Raw genomic sequence first — 18401 nt, 5'->3', positions numbered from 1 at the left:
GATATCTTCCCATCAAGCAGACGGCGGGCGAGGGACTTCGAGACTTCCTGGCCCGATTCAACAGAGTAAGGATGGGACTGCCAAATGTGTCGGAAGGAATGGCGGTCGCAGCCTTCCAAAATGGGTTAAATAGGAACGGATCAAAGGCAACCAAGAAATTGCTCAACAGACTCATGAAGTATCCCCCCACCACGTGGGAGGAGATTCACAACGCCTACTGCGCCGAGGTAAGAGCGGACGAAGACAATCTTAACATCCCAACACAGCGGCTAACGTCAGTTCAGACCGAGGCAAGAAGGGATCGACGTAATGATGGGCGAAGGGATCAACCCCCGCGTTTCAATCGAGAAAGACATCAGCCCTATGTCAGAGCATCTAACCCGCCTCCTCCAAGGCATCCAAATGTCGTGCTACGACACACCGTACCCCTCCAAAACGAAAGAGGTATGCCTCCATTGTTATCTGCTCATAACTTTTGTGTTTCCCCTTTAGAGATAGTGTACGCACTAGAGAAGCTGGGCACGAAGGTGCAATGGCCGCAAAAAATGAAATCGGACCCAAGTGCGAGAAGGCCAAATGTCCTTTGCGAATTCCATCAGGAAAGAGGACACAAGACCGAAGATTGCATAGCCTGCGGCAGGAGGTGGTCAGGATGTTGAATCAGGGGTACCTGAAAGAACTGCTCAGCGATAAAGGAAGGGCCAATTTTGCAATAGGACATGACTCATCTCAAGGACCTCCAAAGCCACCGTCACCGGCACGTACCATACAGATGATTATCGGTGGAGGCGACGACTCAGTAATTAACCAGGTGAAGTTCACCACCACGCATAAGCTCAAATGGACGGTCGCCCACGAACGGTATGATGACTTCGAAGACAGTATCACCTTCGAAAAGTCTGATACCGACGATTTGTCTTTCCCTTATTATGATGCTTTGGTTATAACGTTACGCATCGCTGATACAGATGTAAAAAGAATAATGGTAGACGATGGAAGCGGAGCGTGTATTATCCACTCGAGAGTTCTCATGCAAATGAGGCTCGAGGATGAAATAATACCGCGTTGCATAACACTAACGGGTTTTAACAATGCAGTAGAGCGGACATCCAGGGAAATAGCACTGCCAGTCCTAGCAGGGGGAGTCACGCTGGAAACCACATTCCACGTCATGGACCAGGAAACAGCCTATAATGCCATCATAGGACGCCCATGGATACACGCCATGTGAGCCGTCCCCTCAAGCTTCTACCAAGTGATCAAATTTCCTACCCCATGGGGGATATTCAGCATCCGAAGCAAACCACGCACCGCCCAGGAATGCTATCGAATCGCCCAAGATTGCACGCATACCAAACAGCTAGGAGCAAGTGCGAAGGCATAGCAATCAGCCATGTCGGGAACTAAACCCGACCCACCTGCAGAGGTCATCAGAGACCCAGATATCATAGAAGCCTGCCAGGCAACTATTGAGAACCTCGACCCAGTTCAGTTGGACAACGCAGACAACACAAAAAAGTCTTATATCGGGCACAACCTTTCAGAGCCAGGTAAGTATCATGAATTTCTAACTAACAACGCCGACCTGTTTGCCTTTTCCCATTCAGATATGCCGGGGATCCCAAAGGACATCGCCACTCCTAGGTTAAATGTCGACTATCTCTATCCGCCGGTACGGCAGATGAGGAGAAAATTCAATGTCGCGATCAATGAAGCGGTCAGCGAAGAAGTGGACAAATTGCTCGCTAACGGTTCCATCAGAGAATCGAAATATCCCCAATGGGTCGCCAATGTTATCATGGTTAAAAAGAAGAACGGGAAATGGCGAATGTGTGTGGACTTCACCGATCCAAATAAGGCATGCCCAAAAGATTCCTTCCCGTTACCCCATATCGACCAGCCGATCGATGCGACAGCGGGGCACGAACTGCTGAGCTTTTTGGATGCCTACTCTGGCTACAACCAAATTCTGATGGCCGAAGAGTATCAGGAAAAGACGACTTTCATCACTCATCAAGGGGCTTACTGCTATAAGGTGATGCCGTTCGGACTCAAGAACGCGGGGGCCACTTACCAGAGGTTGGTCACCAAGATGTTCAAGGAGCAGCTCGGCAAGACGATGGAGGTCTATATTGATGATATGCTGGTAAAGTCAGCAAAGAAAGAGGACCAACATCAGTCATTTGAAAGAAGCCTTCGAGATACTGAGGAAGTACGGGATGAAATTGAATCCGAAAAAATGCGCTTTCGGCATGGCCTCAGGAAAATTCCTAGGTTTCCTCGTTTCACAACGAAGAATCGAAGTCAACCCGGATCAAATCAAAGCCATCGACACAATACCTGAGGTACTGACCAGCAAGAAACGGGTACAGAAGTTAACGGGGCAGATAGCCGCCTTGTCGAGGTTCATTTCACGGTCCTCGGACAGATGTCACAAATTCTTCAACGTACTAAGGAAAGATCATGGACTGCAATGGAACGAGGAATGCATCGATGCCCTGAGGAAACTAAAAGCATACCTGTCCTCGCCACCACTACTCGTCAAAGCTGATCCAGGTGAATGTCTGCTCGTATATTTGGCCGTATCCGAAGTCGCTGTCAGTGCGGTCCTGGTCCGCGAAAACAAAGGTACGCAATCTCCTATTTACTATATCAGCAAAACCTTAATAGATACCGAGATGAGGTACCCTCACCTTGAAAAACTAGCTCTGGCACTAGTCATAGCCTCGCGCAAGCTTAGACCGTATTTTCAATGTCACCCCATAAAAGTAATAACAACCTTCCCCCTAAGAGGCATTCTACATAAACCCGAGCTCTCAGGAAGACTCGCCAAATGGGCAATAGAGCTCAGCGAGCACGAGATAACTTACCACCCGCGAACTGCCATTAAGTCGCAGGTGCTCGCTGATTTATTCGTCGACTTCAGCGCAGAAATATTGCTAGAGGCAGAGCAAGAAGCGCTTCGTGCCTCCGCATGTACCAACCTCTGGACTCTCTACACCGACGGTGCTTCGAATGCCTCGGGATCGGGACTTGTCCTTGAAGTCCCTACGGGCGAAGTAATTCGCCAGTCCATACGATGCCCCGAGATGACTAACAACGAGGCCGAGTATGAGGATGTGATTGCAGGTCTGAAGTTAGACCTCAAATATGGCGCGCGACGACTCGTCCTCCATTGCGATTCTCAACTCGTCGTAAATCAAGTCACCGGGACTTTCCAAATCAAAGAGCAGAGACTGCATAAGTATCAGTCAGAGATCCACAAATTACTGCCAGAGTTCGATGAATGCCGCTTCGATCAGATCCCCAGGGCCCAAAATATTGAAGCAGATGGCCTCGCCAAATTAGCTGCGGCCACCAAGAATATCAACAAGGAAAATGTGGTCACCCTCCTTCATTCAGCCATAGACCACGTCGAGGCATTCTCTCTGAATTTAACCTGGGACTGGCGTAACCGCCTTGTGTCCTATTTACAGGATGGAACACTCCCGCAAGACAAAAAAGAAGCCAAGAAACTCCGAGTGCAGGCTACTCGATACAGCTTGGTAAGTCATGACCTCTACAAGAGGACATTTGGCGGCCCCCCTAGCAAAATGTCTTGGACCGCACCAAAAAGGCAAGTACTAGAGGAAGTGCACGGGGGTCACTACGGAGCCCACACAGGGAACCGCGCCCTCGTTCGATGCCTCATCCGCACCAGCTACTATTGGCCAACTATGAAAAAACAAGCAGCAGACTATGTCCGGAGATGCGAGCAGTGCCAAAAATACGCCCCTATGATACATCAAGCGGGAGAATTCCTCCATTCCGTCACTTCGTCGTGGCCTTTCATAAAGTGGGGGATGGACATAGTCGGCCCCCTTCCAGCAGGACGAGGAAAGGTACATTTTCTTTTGGTTTTAACTGACTATTTCTCTAAGTGGGTGGAAGCAGGTGCGTACGCCCAAATACGCAAACAGGAGGTCATCGCCTTTATATGGAAAAATATTATATGCCGCTTCGGCATCCCCAAAGAAATCAGCTGCGATAACGGACCCCAGTTCGTCGGAAAGAAAACGACTGAATTTTTCAAAAAATGGCATATCAAGCGGATACTCTCCACACCATATCATCCCGCTTCCAACGGCCAAGCTGAGTCCTCCAACAAAGTGATATTGAACATATTAAAAAAGAAGCTCGAAGAAGCCAAAGGGCTATGGCCCGAATTACTACCTGAAGTATTATGGGCATACCGAACTACGCCAAAGTCCAGCACGGGAGAAACGCCATACTCACTATTCAACAGGACCGACGCAGTCATACCCGTCGAGGTTGGGGAACCCAGTCTGAGATACTCCCATATAAGCGGAGCAGATAACGACGAGAGTAGGTTGCAAGACCTAGATGAGGTCGAAGAACGGAGAGACATGGCCCACATAAGAATGATAGCCCAGAAGCAGCAAGTATAGAGATATTACAACAAAAAAGCCAAGGTAAGATCACTCAAAGTTGGCGACTACGTCCTCAAGGCCAAAACATTGGCATCAAAAGACCCAAATGAGGGAAAGTTGGGAACCAACTGGGACGGACCGTATAAAATCATAGCAGCAGCAAACAAAGGAGCATTCCAACTAGAAACAATGGAAGGAAAACTGCTCCAAAACAACTAGAACGTCGCCCATCTCAAGTACTTCCACTTCTGAAAGGCATCACCTAAGTCGTACTCTTTTTCCCTCACCCGAGTTTTGTCCCAGTCGGGTTTTCTCGGGGAGGTTTTTAACGAGGCGGTGAAGGGGACACCCTGTGGATCGGAGCACTGTTCATCACCTCGGCCCATCGACACAACCTCTAGGCCAAAGTAATGAAGGGACTACACCCGTCAATCTCCATTGTACAAACAGAAATCGCCATTGTACAAACAGAAATCTCCATTGTATGAACAGAATTCTCCATTGTATGAACAGAAACCTCTATTATATGAAACGTAATCAGTTCGACCTCGCTCGAACCACGACGGATACTACTTCGATGACAGTCGAAGAAACATCCTAATTGCTAAGGCCATCGACATCAGTTCGACCTCGCTCGAACCACGACGGATACTACTTCGACGACAGTCGAAGCAACATCCTAATGGCTAAGGCCATCGACACCAGTTCGACCTCGCTCGAACCACGACGGATACTACTTCGACGACAGTCGAAGCAACATCCTAATGGCTAAGGCCATCGACATCAGTTCGACCCCGCTCGAACCACGACAGATACTATTTCGACGACAGTCGAAGTAACATCCTAATGGCTAAGGCCATCAACACCAGTTCGACCTCGCTCGAACCACGACGGATACTACTTCGACGACAGTCGAAGCAACATCCTAATGGCTACAGCCATCGACACCAGTTCGACCTCGCTCGAATCATGACGGATACTACTTCGACGACAGTCGAAGCAACATCCTAATGGCCAAGGCCATCGATATTAGTTCGACCTCGTTCGAACCATGACGGATATTACTTCGACGACAATCGAAGCAACATCCTAATGGCCAAGGCCATCTAAGTGTCATGCAATAAACCAAAAAGGGAAAACGACGAACAGATAAAGCGACAAAAGTAAAGTTTATATATTACAACAAAAATATTATTTACATCCGTCCCTACGGACGGGCCCCTGTACAACCCACGTCCAAAGATTCTCAAACAAAATATACAAACTAGAACTACTCGTCGTCTTTAGTAGGATAGGCGTCTTCGTACCACGAATCCGAGTCAAGGCGGTTCACGTTATCAGAGGTAACACCCTCCCTATCAGGAGTATTAGGGTCGTACCCACATGACTCGCAAGCTGAACGTACTTCAGCATGCATCGCCTGAACCTCTGCCTCCGTCACTCGGCCCTCGGTATGAAAAGCTCTATATACATCAAGCTGAGCCTCCGCATAGACCCACATCTCATATAAGCGATGAGGCACGCCCTGACCAATTGGAGGACGGGATGTGGAGGGCCTAAAATGGCAACCTGTTTCCTCTACCCTCGACGGAGCCACTTGTCTTCGCAACGCGGCCAGCTCCGCCCCTAGCTCCCCGATACACCTTTCGAATTCCGCAATCTAACGACCAGAGGCTTCCCTTTCCCCGATGCAACCTGCTCACTGTTTATCAGCAAGTTGTAACCCCCCGGAATTATTATGTGACGGTCAGACCCATCCGTCCGCACCTCTACATGGGTGTGGCAACCCAAAAATTCATTAACGTCCTCCGGGGTGATGTCAGAACCCGACCCGTCCTCCTCTACACGAGGCCCTCCAACGTTGGACGATGCACCCCCATCAGTGGAATGTGCTGAACTTGCCCCAAGGCCAGCTCTCTCCTCGCGAGTTGATCTCCCCGACAAAATGGCATCAGCCATAAATACGGGCACTGGGGCCGTCCGAGACGCTCCACTCCCATCAACGTCAGTGGCCACCCCCTTTCCTAGTTCCAATCTTCTTCTCTTCCTCTCCAACGGCTTATCGCTATTAGAAGACCCGTCGACTGGATGTGGGGCCGGCACCAATGAGGCCAAATCTCTCATAGCTGCCGTAACGGACGTGGTCCCCTGTTGAAGGAGTAGAGGACGACCCTCCCAGACAGACGCACATAAAATGTCTCGAGCGTCCGTGGTTGCAGCGGGTCGCCTGAAAGCAGGGGACTGGCGCCTTTCTCCTAGAAGCTCCCCGACCTGTCGTCACAAAGAATTGCACGATTAGGCAGGGTCGCACGACCACCGACGCAGTAAATCAGAAATATACCTGAGGAAACCTTAGGGCCATAGCGTTGCACGAAGGCAGGCCAAGTCCGAGTCTCCTCCGCATGGGGCAGCAGGCCAGCGACCCAGTTCTTGAGACCGATAACGGGCTGGGGCGGACGAGCCATAGCTGTAAAACAAGCGATCAAAAGCAATACTTTGTGGAAAACGGAGAATCTAATGAACTACGATACTTACGAGTTTTGTTCCACCTCTTTGGAAACCCGGCGGGGCTAGAGACCACGTGCTCGGTCTTGATGAAGAAATACTTGTGCCAAAATTTATGGCTCGCCCGGTCGTCCGTCCCGACCACCAACCCTTTTGTACCGCGAAGTCTCAGGTGCACCATGGTTCCCCTAAGGAAACCGGGTGAAAATAAGTGCAAGAGATGGTGCACGGAGACGTTACACTCAGCCAATTCCGCGTACTTCGCCAACAGCAGAAGCACATTTAGTGTGTACGGCGTGAGCTAAACCGGGCAAATATGGTAGAACCTACAGAACTCGACTGCTATAGGAAAGAGAGGAAGGGTGTAGCCGATCGTAAAAGGGTATTCATAGAAGGCACAATACCCGGGTCTATGAACGTCAACATAATCCCCCTCCGCTAGAGCCATCTCTACATGAGCGGGGATGCTGTATTTTATGCGGAAAGCATCAAGGTGAGTCTGATCCGTCTCCGAAAGTACGGGGGTCGGAGTAATGGGCGGATCCTTGGGGAAGTCATTCCGAGACAGTGGATGCCTCGGTAATAACGCCTCCACCGTGAGAGGACTGTCACCATCTTCCATCTCCACCTCTCCACTATCGGAGAAAGGTGCTGTACTCACCGGAGCGATCTCAGTAGCCTCTTCGTTAGCACGACGGGACATCGGCATGATTTTGTTAAAAGAAAGCAAGCCACTCAAATGTGAAAACGAAAGAAGAAGAAGACTTCCAGTCAGGTATGAGAATGAGAAAATGTGAAAACGGAAGAAGAAGATTAGAGAACTCTCAAGAATGGCTAAAGTTTTTGGTGAAATTGAACCCTCTATCTATTTATAAGGTTGGGTAGCGCCAGAATCGAGGCGGCAGGTTTCAAATTAGCGCGGGAAACCAAGCGCCAAACCGTCAGTCTCTCACCTCGAAAATACGCGCAAGATGACGCATATGAAAGCTGACATCACCCAGTGTGGCATATACTCTCAGGCATCCCGCCAAACATGACCACCACATCTCGCAGATCACATCGACTTTTCTCGACGAGTCAAATTACTCCTAAGGAAGGCATCAGATCCGCTCACCAAGGACGCATCCCGTTACGACCTCGGCAAGCGGAGGGACTAACTGTATGGGTCCAAATTTGACGTAGCCACGGTCTATAGTAAGTATTATGCGGCCAAAAGCCCACGAGTCGACATGAAGGTACGACCTAGGGGAAGTAGGAAAGATGCCGCCGTGTCAACATCCGATCCGTTAGGGCAGATATCTCTTAATTTGTCGTCCCCTTATTTAAGAAAAAACTCTCAGTATATAAGAGGGGTTTGAAGCCTTGTAAAGGGGGATTCGAGATATATGATATTACTCTCTCTCTACTTTATGATCTCTCTGTCTCTCTCTCTCTATCTCCCAATATTTCTTTGGTACTTCTTTGCTATAGTCATCCTAGAGTTTATTATTTTCGACTACGATTTACCCCTTCATCTTTGATTGATTTGCTTAAAAAGAGTTAAAACCTTTTGAGCCAAACAAATACTTGATTATATAAAGAATATAGCGCAACATGAGCATCATTTGGAGACAGTGTTGCAAATACTGAGAGAACAAAAGTTTTATATATATTTCAAGTTCTTCATGTGAGTTTTGGCTAGATACTGTAATATTCTTGAGACATGGTGTTCTTAGTGACGGAATCAAGGTTGATCATTGATGACGTCTAAATATACCTTTAAATGAGATATGAAACGATCATTGCAATATGATTTACCCAACGCAAGTCGGGGATGAATCCATGAGGAACGTATTTAGGGCGACTAAGATAGTATCTTGAGGATATTTATCGCCTCCTACACAAAGCCAAACATTTTCAAAGATGAATTGAACTACAACCTACTAAAGATTATGTGAAACAAGAGACATTGGGGAACAAGCCTGTAGTCTCGTTTACCCATCTTTGTGTATATATATAAGAGAGTATTTACACAAGGTAATAAAAGAAAATATTATGTACAATTAGACCCCTAATATATATTTATATTCTCTATATTTAACACTCCTCATCAAGCTGGAGAATATATGTCGTGTATACTCAGCTTGCTACAAATATGATCTACTGAGGACTTCGAAGAGCTTTAGTGAAAATACCTGCTAGTTGATCGTTTGAGCTAACAAATGCTGTCACGATATCTTGAGTCTACAGCTTTTTTCGAACAAAGTGACAGTCTACCTTAATATGCTTAGTTCTTTCATGAAAAACTGGATTTGACGCAATACGTAGAGCTACCTGATTATCACAATATAGCTTCATAGTAAGAGACTGTGATACTCCTAACTCCTCAAGTAATTGTTTCAACCACAACAATTCACAAGTGGCCAAGGCCATGGCCCTATACTCCACTTCCGCACTTGATCGAGCAACAACATTTTGTTTCTTACTTTTTCAAGAAATCACATTTCCCCCTAACAACACACAGTACCGTGTAGTGGATCTTCTATCTGATATCGAACCAGCCCAATCAGCATCAGTATATCCAACTACTTCTTTATGGTATCTATCTTGATATAGTAACCCCCTCCCAGGAGCTCCTTTAAGATATTTTACAATCCGAATCACTGCGTTCCATTCAGTCTCAATTGGTGAATCTAGAAACTGACTTATAACACTCACAGGAAAAGATATATCTGGCCTGGTAACTGTAAGATAGTTCAGCTTACAACCACATAAGTTTACTTTATATTTTTAGGAAAATGTTATGAATCTAAGACGGGGTGGTAGTTTGAGTTGCTTAACAACTATGATCGCATAATTATGAATTTATGATGTTATGTTCATAATCTTGGACATACGTGTATTTTAGGCACATAGCATGAGCATATTAGCTGCATTACATGATGCATCACGTGGCGATGACAAGGGTCCAAGATTGTGCCCTGTGCAATGTGATTGATGATGTATGATAACCGGATTTCAGATGATCGCATTATGATTGATATGATGATGACGTGAGAGAGTATCTAACACCTTGCGATAGTAAGACATGTGGTTCGAGTCTTTACATAATGCTTGTTAGACATCATGGTTATGAATGTTCATTACACTTGCAATGAGATTGATTGAGCACTACATGTGCTTATATATACATTGGGAGAAGTTTTATTGTGTGCCTCACACAACTGACATTAGTTGTGTAAGGCTCCTTTTTCTCTCACAGATTTGTGGACCCCAATCTTACATTTCTGGGTCCACAAAATCTGGGTCTACAAAACTGTGAGATAAAAAAGATGCCTCATACAACTAGCGTCAGTTATATGAGACACAAAATAAAAATTTGCATACATTGGGTACTGATATGAGACATGTGTATATATTCATGTTTAATGTATGTTCGACATTTACATGCATTTGCATTTCGTAGCATACAGTCGAGGGGGATGGGCCGATAATACTTGCTTGAGTCCTTATGGCTTATCACTTACTACTCTATACAGATAGTACAACTAGCACCACCGCGTACTCCTGAACTTATTGATTCATCTCGTTCTGTACAAGGTTAGTCGTCCACTCTATCCTTGAAGGAACTATGTTTAATTTAATCCTTGGAGGAAGCACATTTAACTTTGTATATAGGTAAAACGGGGGATCATGTTACCCCTGATTCCCCAATAGAGGAACAAGCGGGAAGCATGATCTGGCGCAACCTCAAGCGAAGTCGAAGGGTCCCTCGTTCCTGAGCTCGGGGGGATGAACGATGCATCGGGGATAGGGCACGGCTAAACAATAGATTCGGACCAAGTGAAGTTTCGAGACCAAAGAAAAAGAGAAACTGTTGGGAACGACGAGCGGGGAGCCATAATACCCGCCCTTAACAGGATACTACGGTGCAAATTCCGTCCAATATCAACTGCGGATCGGCAATTATTGAAAAAGAAGATTTTTACCTTATTTAGACTTGTACTAGGATTGAAATTCCTCTATTATTTAAATGGGAGAATTTATTCATTAGAGACCACTGTTGACACGCATATCAAAGCAATAAAAGTTTATTTTTGTATTCTAGATATTATTAGAAGTGTTCTTCAGTTATTCTGTTCTTTAATTGCTACAGAGCTCACATTGAGGGCTTGATCGAGGCCACTTTTTAGTGTTCAACTTAAAACCAGGCTTGATTATTCCATCACGTTTGGTGTGATCGTTCATTCTATATTTAATTTAATTATTTGATGTTCTTAGATCATTCGTATTAAATTAGATCACGTATCATTTAAACCGCGTACAAATTTAATTGTTACTCATTTTTAAGAGTAGACAGTTTGGCATCCATAGTAGGGCCAAGGATAATAGTGGTAATTTGATACGAATCTCCATAACACACCCTATTTTACATTTGTTCTTTGAAGTTCGATTTCAGGTTAACCTAAGGATGCTCACTTGAACGTTGACGCCGAGTCAGGCCACCACGGCGAAAACAATAACGTAGTACCTAGCAATGACGTGCCTCCTACTGATCCCAATAGTGTCCCAGTCGCCGACCCCTTCGATGCTAACTCAAAGTTTGCCATAAACATCAATCTGCCAACTGATGCCGAAAACATCATTCTCGGGACACCTCGGCCATCAGCTCGATAAGCGCTCGAAAGTGAAGATGATGGGGTTAGCTTGCGGTTGATTTTCGAAATGTTGCAAGCTCAGCAAGTGGCAATAGCGCAGTTGCAGACCCAAAGCCACGCCCCTAACAGGATTGATCCCGAGTGGATCAGGGAAAATACTCGAAGGGATGACCAAGTTCCCGTGGAACCGGATGAATTCGGTCCCGGAAAACTTACGAGGTGATGAAGATGCTCGAAGCATTTACAAAGCAGGTGGAGTCTGGCGAGAAAAAGATAGAGGCCAACGACAAGAAGGTGTAAACTTATAATTCCAGGGTCGATCAGATCCCGGGAGCACCTCCAATATTGAAGGGGCCGGATTCCAAAAAGTTCATTCAGAAGCCTTTCCCCCCAAGCGCGGAATCGAAGCCGATCCTGAAGAGATTTCGAATGGCCGACATTCCCAAGTATAATGGGACCACAGATCCAAACGAGTATGTAACCTCTTATACATGCGCAATCAAGAGGAATGACCTGGAAGACGACGATATCGAGTCGGTGTTGTTGAAGAAATTTGGGGAAACCTTGTCTAAAGGAGCGATGATATGGTATCACAACTTGCCTCTGAATTCCATTGATTCGTTTGCTATGCTCGCAGATGCTTTCATAAAGGCCCATGCCGGTGTCATCAAGGTCGAGACGAGGAAGCCGGACCTTTTCAAAGTCAAGCAAAGGGATAACGAGATGCTTAGGGAGTTCGTATCGAGGTTCCAGATGGAACGAATAGACCTCTCCCGATCGCGGATGATTGGGCTGTTCAGGCATTTACTCAAGGGCTCAACCCCCAAAGTTCTGTGGCTTCTCAACAATTGAATAAAAAGTACCGGGTGGTCACCTGGGCCGATGTCCATAACAGGTATCCATCGAAGATCAGAGTCGAGGACGACTAACTAGGGGCCCCCTCGGGTTTTATTTACCCCAATAGAATGAATGACTGGTCCATGAGGAATCATCGACCAGGAGCCAAGGCTGGTCCGAGATCGATAACAACCGTACGGCTCGGATGAAGGGGAAATAGATCCGGGCACCACCATACTAGGAACGATAAGAGAAATGATCAAGGACCGAGAAACCCAGGCCTGAAGAGCAAAAACGACTTTGATAGGTTGTTAGGAGGTAGGGAAGCGCCGACATTATCGGAATACGATTTCAACGTGGATGCTACAAGTATAGTGTCGGCTATAGGGGCATCAAAGAGACCAAGTGGCCTAGTCCACTGAAGTCCGATCCCGCCCAGAGGGATTAGAGCTTGGTGTGTAAGTACCATGGTACTCACAGCCACATGACCGAAGATTGTCGACAGGTAAGAGAAGAAGTAGCTCATTATTCAATAATGGGCACCTTCAAGAATTCCTAAGCGAACGGGCCAAAAATCATTTCAGAAACAAGGATGCCAACAAACAGGTCGAACAAGAGAAGCCCCAGCACGTGATCAACATGATCATTGGGGGAGTGGATTTCCCCCAAGGGCAAATGATAAAACGCACCAAATTTTCTTTCACAAGGGAAAAATACACCCGGTACTATGTCCCGAAAGGGGCCATCTCGTTCAGCGACGAAGACGCCAAGGGAATCGTCCATCCTCACAATGATGCACTGGTAATATCTGTACTTATCAATAAATCTCGAGTTAAACATGTATTGATCGATCCGGGTATCTCGGCCAACATCATCCGCTGGATGGTCGTAGAACAACTGGGATTGTTGTACCAAATCATACCTATAGTTCGGGTGTTGAACAGATTCAACATGGCTTGCGAGACAACGAAGGGTGAGATAACTTTACCGGTAAACACTAACGGGACCACCCATGAAACAAAGTTCTACGTGATCGAGGGGGGTTTGAGGTACAATGCCTTGTTCGGAAGGTCATGGGTTCACAGCATGAGAGTGATGCCTTCAATCTTACATTAGGTGTTGAAATTTCCCACTGCGGGATGAGTCAAAACAGTCTACGGGGAACAGCCAGCCACAAAGGAAATGTTCGTTGTTGATGAAGTAATCCCAGTGCCCACGGTTTTGGCACCAAAAAGCAGGAAACAGACCGAAGAAAAGGAAACCAAATAGCAATCAACGATCCTGACCTCAACCGGGTCGAAAAAACAAGAGGAGCACGTAGCGGGCGAAGAGGATGATTACAGCGTCCCGAGATCTTTCATAGCACTCGATGACATCGATGCCACTAAATTGAAATAGAGGAATTGGAGCAGGTTATATTGATCGAGCATATACTGGATCGAAAGGTATACCTGGGCACGAGACTAACTCTCGAGCTCAGGAAAAAACTTATTGACTTTCTTAAAGCTAATGCCGATTGTTTCGCCTGGTCCCATATATGTCAAGGATCCCTCCGGAGGTAACAACTCACAAATTGAGCCTAGACCCAAAGTTCTATTTGGTCAAACAAAAGAGAAGGCCCAAGTTCGAGATCAAACACACGTTCATCAAAGACGAGGTATCTGAACTTTTGAAAATAGGTCCCATCCTGCAAGTTAAGTACCCCGATTGGTTAGCTAACGTAGTAGTCATACCTAAAATAGGAAACAAACTTAGAATGTGCATAGATTATAAGGATCTAAACAAGACGTGTATGAAAGATTCATTTCCTTTTCCTAACATCGATAAAATGATCGACGCGACAGCCGAACACGAGAAACTAAGTTTTCTCGACGCTTATTTCAGGTAGACCAAATTCAGATGGACCCGGGCGATCAAGAAAAGATTTCTTTATAACCAAATTCGGCACCTACTGTTATTACGTGATGCCGTTTGGGCTAAAGAATGTCGGTGCCACGTACTACACCTTGTTAATAGGATGTTCGAAGAACAAATAGAAAAATCAGTGGAGGTCTAGATTGGCAATATGTTGGTTAAGTCCCTGCGAGTAGAGGACCATTTGAAATATTTGCAGGAAACCGTCGACATATTGAGGAAGTACAACATGAAGCTAAACCAGGAAAAGTGTGCATTCGGGGTCAGCTTGGGCAAGTTCCTCGGGTTCATGGTATCTAACGGGGGAATAGAGATCAAACCGGATAAAATAAAAGCTATAGAAGATATTATCGTAGTTAACAACGTTAAGGCAGTGCAAAGACTGATCGGGCGGATAGCCGCGTTGGGCTAATAGCTATACCTCTACTTGGCAATTTTCGAGGTGGCGGTAAGTGGTGTCCTGGTCCGGGAAGAAGAAGGTATGCAATTTCCTATTTATTATGTTAGTAGGACCTTAGGCGATGCCGAAACAAGGTGTTCACACTTAGAAAAATTAGCGCTTGCCTTATTAAGCGCTTCTAGGAAATTAAAACCGTACTTTCAATGCCACCCTATATGTGTCATGACCTCGTATCCGCTGAGGAATGTCATGCGTAAGCTCGAGCTCTCGGGCTGGTTGGACAAATGGGCCGTAGAAATTAGCAGGTATAATATCGAGTACAAACCCCGAACCACCATAAATCTCAGATTTTGGCGGACTTTGTGGCCGACTTTCGACTGGCCTTGATCCTGAAGGTTGAGAAGGAATTACTGCTCATTTCGGGGATTAGCTCGGAGACCTATATACTATTCAAGACGATGCTTCCAACGAGAAGGGGTTCGGGCTTGGCATCGTATTAAAACCACCTAGGTGTAACATGATAAGGCAGTCTATTAGAACTGTAAAATTGACTAACAACGAAGCCGAATATAAGGCTATGATTGCAGGTCTAGAACTCGCTAAGAGCCTAGGGGCCAAAGTGATCGAGGCCAAATGTGTCTCCCTCCTTGTTGTGAACCAAGTCAACGGGACGTTTGAAGTAAAAGAGGAGCGGATGCGGAGATACTTGGATAAGTTGCAGGTGACCTTACACTAATTCAAGGAATGGACTCTAATATATGTACCTCGGGATCAAAATAACAAGGCTGATGCACTGGCCAATTTGGAGTCCTCGTTCGACTCTGAAGCAGTGGTACAGTTGATGAACTCGGTGGTAAAAGAAGGTCACGCCGAGGTGAACTCTACAAGCTTGACTTGGGACTGGAGAAACAAATACATAGACTACCTGGAGAAAGGAAAATTGCCATCGGATCCTAAGGAGTCAAGAGCCCTACGTACTAAAGCTGCCAGGTTGAGCTTGGTTGAGGGAAAATTGTTCAGAAGATCCTTTTTTGGGCCACTAGCTAGGTGTGTGGGTCTGGGGGAGACCGACTACGCCATTAGAGAAGTACACGAGGGCACTTGTGGAAACCACTCAGGAGCAGAATCCCTGGTTCAGAAATTGATCACAGCTGAATATTAGTTGAATGAGATGGAGAAGGATGCGAAAGATTTCTTACAAAAATGTAATGAGTGCAAAAGACACGCCCCGATGATTTATCAACCGGGGAAATTCTTCACTCGGTCCTATCAACGTGGCCGTTTATGAAATAGGGGATGGACATCGTCGGTCCCCTGCCATGGGCGCCCGGTAAAGCCTAATATATACTACGCATGACCGATTATTTCTCCATATGGGCCAAAGCTCAGGCATTCGAGAAGGTTCCAGAGAAAGAGGTCATCGACTTCATTTAGGATCATATAATATGCCGATTCCGGATACCGGCCGAGATCGCTTGCTACAACGGAAAGCAGTTCGTCGGCAACAAGGTAGGTAAGTTTCTCGAAGACCACAGAATTAAAAAGATATTGTCAACACCTTACCACCCTTGTGGGAACAGACAAGTGGAGTCAACAAACAAAACTATACTCCAAAACTTGAAGAAGAGATTGACCGATTCGAAGGGAAAGTGGAAAGAGATCTTGCAAGAAGTCTTGTGGACATACCGAACGACTTCGAAGTCAAGTACCAGTGCAACCCCATTCTCTTTAGTCTACGGCACGGCAGCTCTAACCCCTGTCGAGGTGGGGGAACAAAGCCTAAGGTTCTAGTATGATACTGAGACATCAAACAGCAAGGCCATGTCCACGAGTTTGGACTTATCGTACGGCGAGAAGTCGCCCTGGTCCGGTTAGTTTCCCAAAAACATCGAATGAGGAGGTACTAAAAACGAAGGGCTAACCTTCGACATTTCCAAGTCGGGGACTTCGTATTAAGAAAAGTTATGCTACACACCAAGAGCCCAAATGACGGGAAACTAGGCCTGAACTGGGAAGGTCCGTATAGAGTTGCCGGAATAACCAAGAAAGGTTCATATAAGCTCGAGTCAGGGAACAGTGTACAGCTACCAAACAACCGGAATGTAGCACACTTAAAGCGGTACTACTGCTAAGATACGAACACAATTTCCTTTGAAATTTGTTATACTTTGGACTAAATTGTACAGGTATTCGGTCGAGGATAAATATGACAATTAGGTCTCAAAGCACGTGTTGTACCCTTTTTCCCTTGGATCGATTTTTCCCGAAGTGGGTTTTACGGCAAGATTTTTAACGAGGAAATAGTAAAACGTGCTACCTTAGTTTTGAAGACCGGCCCGAGGCTGAAACTGCTGACCTCCCGTACTGGACCGGTAGTATTTGAGCCCTCACGCGCTCAGTCTCAAATACTGGGGGAGCCATTACACCCTAAGTTAGGATCCTTAGAAGGCATTTTTATTTGATATTACCAAGGCTCTAGTATTAGAATTCATTGTAAGGGTCAAGCGGTCAAGCGAACCGTACCCGTGTAGCTTACTCTTGCTATGGCAGAAAGCTTATGCGCCTCTGATTATGTACTCTACATGCAAAGTAATGGAAGATATTTTCCCTGTATAAATTATCACTTCACATTTGCATCATCGATATATTCGTTGAGCCATTTAGAACAAATATCGGATCCTAAATCCTAGAGCCTATGGGCCTCCCCGAGTCAGGGACTATTGTCTGATAATAATACCGGATAGCTCGAGATATCGAATCTCGAAGGGCACAAAGCGTGTTAGGCAGGGCCCGAACATGTAAGGCTACGACCAACTCAAAACGGCTCGGAGACGTCCAAGTTCGTACTCAGAAAGTAAGGTCTTTACACATGATTAAAACCTATTTAAAAAGGTCACCATCGACAAAACACCATCGTGTATGATTGAAACATTTAAGTATCTTAAAGTCTTTGTTTTTTATCGGGTATTTCGAAGCCTAAGCAACTCATAGTTGTTATTGAGACCAGGCCTCATTCGGGTATCGGAGGACGAGCACTCTAGATTATGTCCAATTTTATGCTACGACATTAATGACATTTTTCAAATTAAGAGTTGCAAACGGATACTAAAAAGCAAAAGACACAACATAGCCGAAGGGAAAATTTTATATATATATTCCAAAAAATATTTACAATGGCACGGTAAAATGGCCTCAAAATAAACAAAAAAATGTGTTTGAAGGAAACGAAAAATAAACTGAGGCATCTCCGCCTAATCTTCACCAGAGTCCAATTCATTGCCGGAACCCTCGGGCTCGTATATATCTTTAGCCTCAGCCTCGAGCCTATTGGCCTCTTTAATCTCGGCCGATAGATCAAAACCCCGGGCGTGAATCTCCTCGAGGGTCTCCCTCCGGGATAGCCACTTTATATACTCGACCATTGTTATTAAGTGGGCCTCGACTATTTCCACGTTGTTTTTGTATTGGGCCACCATCTCCTGGACCTCGGAGGAATCGGTCGAAGCTACCTCTAACTTGGACTTCAAAGCAATATACTCCCGGCCGAGGTCGTCCCGTTTCGAAACGGCCGAACCTAGTTGTGCTCGGACCTCATCATTCAGCCGAGACCACTTGTCAGCCTTATCCTTTATCACCTTGAGCTGGTCCTTAACCGATGCCAACTACTCTTTGGTACCC

At 46.0% G+C, this 18401-nt stretch overlaps 1 protein-coding gene across 1 annotated transcript; it reads left to right on the top strand.

The window, feature by feature from the left end:
* Positions 1–71: 71 nt before the first annotated feature.
* On the top strand, positions 72–1231 carry LOC109244540. Its single transcript, XM_019411648.1, has 3 exons — positions 72–394; positions 499–1007; positions 1098–1231. Exons 1-3 carry the CDS (start codon positions 72–74, stop codon positions 1229–1231), a joined length of 966 nt encoding a protein of 321 aa, XP_019267193.1.
* Positions 1232–18401: the final 17170 nt, after the last annotated feature.

This window comes from Nicotiana attenuata, unplaced genomic scaffold, assembly GCF_001879085.1.
Source record: "Nicotiana attenuata strain UT unplaced genomic scaffold, NIATTr2, whole genome shotgun sequence".
In the NCBI taxonomy this organism is placed as follows: Eukaryota; Viridiplantae; Streptophyta; class Magnoliopsida; order Solanales; family Solanaceae; genus Nicotiana; species Nicotiana attenuata.
This window is presented reverse-complemented; position numbering and strand designations above follow the sequence as displayed.

Excerpts from the sequence above, each read along its gene's own strand:
- LOC109244540 (XM_019411648.1), top strand. The coding sequence starts at position 72 with ATGGGACTGCCAAATGTGTCGGAAGGAATGGCGGTCGCAGCCTTCCAA. Across the intron at positions 395-498 it reads TCTAACCCGCCTCCTCCAAG|TGTACGCACTAGAGAAGCTG; the intron begins GCATCCAAATGT and ends CTTTAGAGATAG. Across the intron at positions 1,008-1,097 it reads AGACGATGGAAGCGGAGCGT|TAGAGCGGACATCCAGGGAA; the intron begins GTATTATCCACT and ends TTAACAATGCAG.